This window comes from Martes martes (genome assembly GCF_963455335.1).
Source record: "Martes martes genome assembly, chromosome: 7".
In the NCBI taxonomy this organism is placed as follows: Eukaryota; Metazoa; Chordata; class Mammalia; order Carnivora; family Mustelidae; genus Martes; species Martes martes.
Window position 1 is genome coordinate 51,986,145 of NC_137894.1, and position 9,694 is coordinate 51,995,838.

The window sequence follows — 9,694 nt, forward strand, 5'->3', positions numbered from 1 at the left end:
ACTCTCTTCCTTGTGTAGATTGCTAGAAGATGATGGCAAGAAAATTATAGGCACCAAGCAGTGAAATTCCACCAAAGAGAATTTTGCTTTGAAAATAGCAGGTTACAGAAATCATAACCTTAAACCTTATATGTCCCAGTCTTCCAGAAGTTGAAGTTAGAATAAGATAATCCCTACCAATACAGAAAGTGTCATCTCTTGAGGTCCTACAGAGATCATCAAAAAAGTACTGTTAAAAATGTGGAAAGTGGAGCCCATCCATAACTATACAACTTAATTCTTTCCTCCTCATTACGCTTGCACAGCAATTCTTAGCTCATAGAAATCTTGGCCTTATTAATTATATTAGCTAGGATGGGGTTTTCAGTATTTTGTTCTCATTGTAATTGAACAGGAGCCCCATTGCCCGGAAGCTGGAGAAACATATGATTTTAAAGCCATTGAAATTCTTAATCTAGTTGGCTATCCAAACTACTTGAGAACAAAAACCAAAAACAAACAAAAGATGGTATTTTTCAAACTTTGGTAAGAAAAACAACTTAGACACAATTTAAGTTGCCTTAGTATTTTCTAGTTTTCTTTCAAACAAACAGTTGATAGAAAAGACAATAAAGCCAAATAAAAGAAAAAGTTTTTAATTGCCTCCATGTTACGTCATAAAAGCCCGTCCGAATTTCAGTGGTCAGCAGAAACTGAGAATTATGAGCAGTCTGCTGATCAGGGACCCCAGTGCCACTAGCCTATTGCTCTTTATACTGTCAGTCTGGGAGAAGATCTAGGCTAGCATTCAAGAAAATTCCTATTTGTGTAAGTCCTTTTTGTGCAATAATTACTTAACTCCAAATTATAATTCTTTTTGAGCCAGTGGTCTTAGAATAGCCCTTTCTAACATAATCCAGCATTCTGATTTAAGCCATGGATGTCTTCATCTTTTTCCTAATGCCCCCTATGATACATACATGTGGATGCCTTTTTAAGTTGGCAACAATTCATTTGCATATGTACTTACTTAAACTTCACCTCCTTCCTCCACCTTTAACATTAATGAATAATATAAATTCAATGAGCATTGTTCAATTTTCTAGGTTTTTTTTTTTTTTGAGTTGTGTGCATGTGTTTTAACTCTCATACCTGAGCTTGTGCTATTTTTGGTTACTTGGCTTGCTCTTATCAGGCAGTTATTCACATTTTCATCATCACTCTCCTGCAGTGTACCTGGTCTATTGGCCAGGAAACACTTCAGTACCTCTCCAGTCAGCTGTGGATGTTGACATGTGTCTCAGGATTATGATGGACTATTATAATATTGTCCCCAAAGTATCTTTCTCATGTCTAGGATGAGCATAGTGATCATTCAATTCCAATAAAAATATTTTGAGACATCTGTGGTAGTTGATTAAAATCCCTGTTGAGTGGATTTATCAATATGACCAAGAGATTACTTTTATTCTCTATCAAATTACATTCTGCCCAGTCCTTTTAAATCACTTCCATCTGCCTGATTGGACCCACATCAGGTAGATGATATATCCAAGGGCCCTTTGCTAGATAAATGCTCATCTTCCAAGGTGAAAGTCTCTGAGATTTTCTACTCTTGTAGCTTTACTTAGGGATGAGCAAGATTTAATGAGGTAACTACTCCCTTCTGCCTCAAAGAATCACAATATTAAAACCTCTCTCAGTTGAACACATTAACCTTCTCTACTGTTGTCTTCTCTTACTTGGTGGAGCTGAAACACAAGATTCATTCACTCCCTAGAATACTTACCTAGAATGTCCCAGATACAGGGATAGTGACTATGAAGTCTATACTTGGTAAATGCTTGAAACCTATGTAGAGTCTCCCATTACTGAGAACTAGTGAAATGTCTATTTAGTAAAAATTCTCTAACCATTAGAAGAAAAGGAAATGAATAACAGAAGATCATCTGGAGATACCCTACATCATAGCCACTCATTCTTGATAAGCTTATGTGGGGTTGAGGTGAAGGTATATTATCACTCTGCTCCACTCCATATTCGAAGTTATTTTAGTGTAGTTACCGTATTTTAAAATGTTCATATTCTCCAGATTATATAATGCTCACACAATGCAACCTAAATAGTTTATTGAGTTATTTATCTGTGGTTTCTATTCCTTAAACATAGCAAACTATACTTTAATGTAGAGATGTTTCTAGGCTATATCTCAAGACACTGCCTTCCTTCCTTTATCTATCTAATCTTCAGCCAAGCTGACCAGTGGATTCACATCACTGATATTATCCACATAGTTAATGTCAAGACAGACAATCTCTTCTTTGAACCTCATTGTTTTTCTACATTTGCTTTCCAAACTCCAAGAAATTATGAAGAAACTTGAAAATTACCTTTACTTTTGAACAAAAAAAGAGGTACATTTTAAATAAATTTACTCTTAATTTCTCTTTATTTTTCTAAAAGCAATCATTACCATTAAATGAAGGATATATTTTTTAAAGATTTTATTTATTAATTTGACAGAGAGAGATCACAAGTAGCAGAACAGCAGGCAGAGAGAGAGAGAGGGAAGCAGGCTCCCCACTGAGCAGAGAGCCCGATGCGATGCGGGGCTCAATCCCAGGACCCTGGGATCATGACCTGAGCTGAAGGTAGAGGCTTTAACCCACTGAGCCACCCAGGTGCCTCTGAATGAAGGATGTTTAAGCATAAGTTGATTTTAAATAAATTGGGAGTTATAGTACATTTCTATATCTGTATAGATATAGATATAGATATAAGATATATATATCTTATATATTCAAAAACAAATAAGACTCCTTCAACTATATATATTCATATATATATTCATATATATTCATATATATTCATATATATTCATATATATTCATATATATATGTTTCATATATATATATGAAAAGGAAACTGAAACAGGGCGTCTGGGTGGCTCAGTTGGTTAAAGCCTCTGCCTTCGGCTCAGATCACAATCCCGGGGTCCTGGGATTGAACCCCACATCGGGCTCTCTGCTCCGTGGGGAGCCTGCTTCCCCCTCTCTCTCTTCCTGCCTCTCTGCCTACTTGTGATCTCTGCCAAATAAATAAATAAAATATTTAAAAAAAAAAGAAAACTGAAACAGCCCCACCAAAATGTGGGCAGATTTTGTGTGTGTGTGGTTAAAAAAAGAAAAAAATAAGAGAAAATGCAGATAGAGACAGACTATCATATTTCCTTCTCAAACCTCTAAAGTGTTGGATTCTTGATCAGTACTACTGAATTTACATAATTCTTTATGAATGAAAATAGAGAGTTAAGCTTCCATCATTGTTTTGTTATTTAAAAGAACATTAATGATGTTAACATTAAATGTTAAAATTAGAACATTGCCCATGTAACCACAAAAATTCTCAAGACTTCAAAATGTTTTTCTACTCTCCATTAAAACCCCACAAAACCAGTAATTCAAGGCTGGCTCTTCTGGAATAAGTACAGTTGGTACACATCAGTAATCAGCTCATTTCCTTTTGCTGGTCTTCTCTGACCACTCACCTAAATCATCTGGCTTCTAAAGGAACTAGAACTAAATGGCAACTTAGTTCTAAAATAGTATTTTCCTTTAAAAAAAAAAAAAAAGGTAGCCAAAGAAATGTTTTAAAACTGTACTTAATTTCCATCACTGGAAATTTTATGATTGTACTGACCAGGTCTGTCTTTGACCTTGATGAAAGGCACACTTTCAGGAGATACTCTCAATTCAGAGAAACTCAGAAATTAAGAGGTCCCAAGGGAATATATAGCATGGGTAATTTCCTACCCCAGAGGCTATTCTCTACAGTGAATATATGCCTCACACTCTCACATGAATACTGGCCGCAACTGAAAGTAGATTATTTGTTTTGCTGCAATATAATTTTATTTCAAATTCTAGTTAGAATATAAACAGTGCTTTATCCATGGGAAAAAAAATATGATCAAATACGGTGTTCCTCTGGTAAGAAGGTATAGTCTATACTCTGTAAGTTTCTTAACTGCTCCCATAATTCCCTTCCTCTATCACATTTAAGATACTTTCACAATGTTTTAATACCATTTTCCATACACACTAATTGGGATGGCTTGGACTTTCTGCACAGCTTCCAGAAATACCAAAAGTTTCCTCTCCCAGCTGTATTTTGGGACTTTTGGGCTCCCTACAGCATCAGACAAAATGCTTTCTATTTGGTGTCACCCCTCCCTAAATGCCCTGATTGAGGAAGTATTTATATTTCACAGCACCACAGTCAGCAGGGTCTGCAGTTTTTCTGGATTAAGGGACTGTTGCGGATACAGATATGTAGGCATAATTAACAGAAATTTCTAAACATGGAGAAAATTGATGTTAATAATTAAGCTCAGGAAAAAACCTGATAGAAAATGTGTAAATAAATCTCTCAAAAGTTTTAACAGTCCATAGTTACCATGGGGATGGAATTATGCTTTTGGAAATGAATAGAAGGAAATGCAGAATGATACCAAAGTCGGAGAAGGACTAGAGTCAGAAACATTGAGTGTGCACCGCAGTCACACTATTTCTCTGCTCTGAGACTTCTACCAGGTTACACTGGGAGTCAGTGTCAGAGTAATAACACCTATTTCATGGGGTTATTGTGGAGATTAGATAATGTCAGTGAAAGTTTCTGGTAGACAGTGGATATTCGGGCGGCGGGGGGAAGGGGTAACACAGTAAGAAACAGGGAGATTAGTTTTCATACCACTTGAAACTAGTAGCTCAATAAGCAAAAATAGGAATTGTCTCATTTTCTTTCTTTTGTTCCTTCTTTCCCCCCCCTAAGTTTTGATTCTCTTTGGTGAGTTCTGCTTTAAGTCATTTGATTTTACAATTACACTCTTGGAATCTAGAGATTTAACTCTCCCACCTAGGACATGTTTGAAAATAAATTATAACATTATTATTAATATGACTATTAATATACTTAATTTAGCAGTAATATTTTGTCTTTCATAATTCAACTAAAACAATATTAACAACTTTTTTTTAAGATTTTATTTATTTATTTGACAGAGATTACAAGTAAACAGAGAGGCAGGCAGAGAGAGAGGGGGGGAAGCAGTCTCCCCACCAAGCAGAGAGCCCGATGTGGGGCTCAATCCCAGGACCCTGGGACCATGACCTGAGCCGAAGGCAGAGGCTTTAACCCTCTGAGCCACCCAGGTGCCCCAATATTAACAACTTTTAAAGCAAGTATTAGGTGAGAAAATATGCATAAGCTTTTATTTCTTTGGTATAACCTGCAGCACCTAGAGACTATTTCATTTTCATCCACAGTGTCCAAAAGTTATTAGAGTACACAGTAAAAATAAATTCAAAATGTTCTTCTTGACTGTATTAGAAAAAAATTGAAAGGCCCTCCTACATCTAGTACTTTCTAGGCATTTTCATCCCTGGTATCTGATCACTTTTGTGGATTTAAACAATATTAACAACATGTTCATTATAGACAGAGGTGAGGGTAACAGACAAATTAGAGGAAACTTGGAGCAGTTAGTGCCAAGATCATTAGCAGAATTATTACCGATACAGAGCATACTTTTCAAATAGCTATTGACCATTTATATTTCTTATATCAATTATCTCTTCATAGAACATGTATTCTTATAAAGAGTTTTATTATTTTTCTTGATTCATAGAAATCCTATTTCTTCTCAACTAACTAACATTTCTCTAAACCAACATTCTTTCCAGAAGCTAACTCCAAATAGACTCTATTAACTATGTTACTTTGGGCATTTACCTTTTAACTCAGCTTTTCCGTAGTGAAATGAGTATGATTGTTGTCATGGTTATGAAACAATGATTAAAAATGCTTATCAGGTGCCTTGGTGGCTCAGTTGGTTAAGCGACTGCCTTCGGCTCAGGTCATTATCCCGGAGTCCCAGGATCATGTCCTGCATCAGGCTCCCAGCTCCACGGGAAGTCTTCTTCTCCCTCTTTCTCCCCTCTCATGCTCTCTCTAACTTGCTCTCTCTCTCAAATAAATAAATAAAAATCTTTTAAAAAAATGTTTATAATAGCACTGAGTTATATAAAAAAGGAAAAAAAAATACTGTAGAGCTGCTTTCTAACTTTGATAGAGAAGTATGAACACCAGTCATCAAGTATTAATAGTGGTTGCTGGAAATGACTGAACCATTGTGGCAAAGCCCTTCTGATCAACAAATTTTTAAATGGTGGCAGAAGCAGATGGCAAAAAAAGAAGGAAAAATGAAACTAGGAAGAAGAGAGAAAAGCAAAGGAAGAGAGAGAGAGAGAATATGAATCTGTTTTAGCCTGATAGGATTGTTAGATTTTTAAAGTAATTAACTTAAACGGTAAAAATGACAAGTTTAAAGGCAAACTTGAAGTTTCTCTAACTTATTTGATAAAAAATCTCGTTGATTTGTATTTGCCATTTACTCTGCTATTGCAAAGAAAGTCTTCTGCCAAAGATTCCTGGAACATCTTTCAAAAATCATGACTTCTCAAGCTGAAGCAAATAAGATTGAATGGAAATGGCTTCCAACGGATATGTGGGAAATGAAGGAATTTGCCTAACTCTGAAACTCTCATTTGTAACACACAAACAAAAATATTTTCCTCTAGTAGCTTGATGCATAGTCTCTCTCCCAGAGTTACTTACAGACTTTGGATCATTTTAGTTCATGTAGAGATTTCCAGATTTTAGTTTCTCAGAAGCCATCTTGTCTGGAATTGGAAACCTAACACCACATTGTATATTTATTGGTTCTATACCAAGTCTGGCAGAATGGCTTTCAAACACATTTTATAGTTTGATATTCAAACTAAACTTCAGATTTCACTGTGGCTGAGGTATACTTCAGGCTGTAAGTAATTTCTCACAGGTTAGGTAAGCTTTGAATTTCATGAAGAGAGAACAATTTCTTCCTGTTGCTCATGATTTATCCTTTCTTTATCCCTGGAACATTTATTCTTTAATAATTTTTAACTATCTTCTTTTTGATAGTTTATCTGCTTTGTACTCAGTTAACTATGTTGATTAGTGAATAAGTTTTATCATTTTGGCAAAAATAGTATTAATATCTCATTTTGAAAACTGATTGATTCATCCATTTATTCATTAAAAAAAATTGCCCTTCAATAATGTGTTAAACATTTACATTTACAAATAGAAACTATTTTTCTAACATACAGACCTGACACAACAAAATGTCATTTTAGAAAATGTTACCTTACCTAGGTCTACAGCATTGAAGTGATCATAATTCTTAAAAAAAAAAAAAAAAAAAAAAAGATTTTACTTTAAAGTAATTTCTACACCCACTGAGGTTGTACTTACAACTCGGTAAGGCTTGAACTTACAATTCCAAGATCAAGAGTTGCATACTCTACTGACTGAGTGAGCCACACACCCCAAATTGACTATAATTCTTGATTCATAACACAGCCTAACAATTTTTGCAAGCACATTTTATGTTTACTGCTTGTTTATTTAATGGTAAAATTATACTGATGAAAACATGATCTGAAAATATAATACAAGATCTAAAGAATTGTTAATAACATACAACTGCTTATGTGCTCATCTTTATGCTGACTTTTCATCTCCCTTTACTTGAGGTTATTTACATCTTACAACTTCTCTTTCTGTACACAGTTTTAACCGATTGTATGAGTTCCTGCAATGTATACTGTTATTTTTCTATTGCTTTTCATTTTATAAAAATTGTGCTGAGTGGATCCATTTTGGACTTTACTTTCACTATTATGTCTAAGATACATCTATATCATTTTATAATTATAATTTATTATGGTTCTGACTAATATTCAATTGTCTTACTTATGGGGATTATTACACTTCTCTTTGTGTACATACAAAGAAGTTTATCTTGGGTTATGGAAATGGGAATGAAACTGATGAACCACAGAATCCGTGAACATTGAGCTTTACAAGATAAGGCCAACATTTTTCTAGACTGATTATATTAGTATACACTCCCATCAGCAATGTATAAGAAATCTTCTTGATTCACATACTGTTTATTCAGAAAATCTGATTTCCTGTCTTTTCTTCAGATAAATTTAGAACAAACTGGATGAAATGGAAGAAGTAAACCAGTCTGTGGTGTCTGAATTTATTATTTTGGGGCTTTGTAGTTCATGGGAGCTCCAGGCCTTCCTACTAGTGATATTTTCTTCACTTTATTTGATCACTATTTTAGGTAACATCTTCATTATGCTCCTAATTATTGTTGACTTTCATCTCCACTCCCCCATGTATTTCCTGTTAGCCAATCTTTCATTCATTGACTTCTGCCTTTCCTCAGTCACTACCCCTAAAATGATCACAGACTTTCTCAAGGAAAACAAGACAATCTCCTTTGAAGGCTGCATGTGTCAGATTTTCTTTGGACATTTCTTTGGAGGGGGTGAGATGGTGCTCCTTGTGTCAATGGCCTATGACCGTTATGTAGCCATCTGTAAGCCACTTCATTACTCCAGCATCATGAACGGGCAAATGTGCATTGGGTTAGTGATGACATCATGGATCATTGGGTTTGTGCATTCAATAAGCCAGCTAGCTATGATTATAAAACTGCCCTTCTGTGGACCGAGGGAACTGGATAGCTTTTTCTGTGATATTCCATTGGTGATCAAGCTAGCCTGCACAGACACTTCTATTCTAGAAATGTGGATAAATGCTGACAGTGGGGTACTGGCAACCATCTGCTTCATTGTGTTGCTAATCTCTTACTCTTATATTCTGTTTACCATCTGCCTTCACTCTAAGGATGGGGCATCCAAGGCTCTCTCTACCTGCACTGCCCACATCACAGTGGTAGTGTTATTCTTTGGGCCTTGCATCTTTATCTACCTGTGGCCACTCAGCATCACCTGGGTGGACAAGTTTCTTGCTGTATTTTATGCAGTGATCACACCTCTTCTAAATCCAGCTATTTATACTCTAAGGAACAAAGAAATTAAAAATGCCATTAAGAGACTATGATGTTAGCATATGGATTTCAGTATTTCGGGGTCTCACGGTATCAGAATCTCTAAATTACCCATGCCTGTCCTGTTGCTTGGGACTGGGAAGCATTCCCCCATTCACATATGGAAATCATGTGTATCTCCAGATAAAAGTTTTATGCCAATTCTATCATATTCCATAATCATTTGTTGATCACAGAATGCAAAATGATTTCCTGTCTGGAAAATGTGGCAAGTCTCTATGACTATAATTTTGGTTGTGCTCAAGAATGACTTAAAATTAATAACAAGTTAATGTTACTTACTAGTATTTGTGCTGCTATTTCAACAACTTAAAATTTTCTATTATGCTAAGCATTTCTTTGAGCAAAGCATTTCGCATAGATCTTTAAATTTTGGTCAATAGGTCAGTGTATTGAATATTGCTCTTTATATTTATTAAGGAATAAGTTAAGTCTCTCAGTTGATATTTAGCTACCTTATCTGGAGAGACAGATGTAAAGGTAATAATTAAGTATTTCTTTTCATACTCAGAAAAGCAATGCATCATAATTGTAATCTGATGAGAGTGTTGTCCCCTCAACGTAATATTTTAGCTATTTGTGTAATTATCTTCAGAAGATGTGCTAAATTAAATACAAAGATGGATATACTAACAACCTTTGGGGATTTTGCTGCTTCTCTTTTTATTTGTAAATGGGTTAGAAAG

General features: G+C 35.2%; 1 protein-coding gene across 1 annotated transcript; it reads left to right on the forward strand.

Moving 5' to 3' along the window:
• Window positions 1-8,095: 8,095 nt before the first annotated feature.
• On the forward strand, window positions 8,096-9,001 carry LOC308346828 (olfactory receptor 4K3-like; the record flags this gene model as incomplete). Its single annotated transcript, XM_080809875.1, has 1 exon — window positions 8,096-9,001. The coding sequence occupies one exon, from the start codon at window positions 8,096-8,098 to the stop codon at window positions 8,999-9,001; it is 906 nt and encodes a 301-aa protein (XP_080666001.1).
• Window positions 9,002-9,694: the final 693 nt, after the last annotated feature.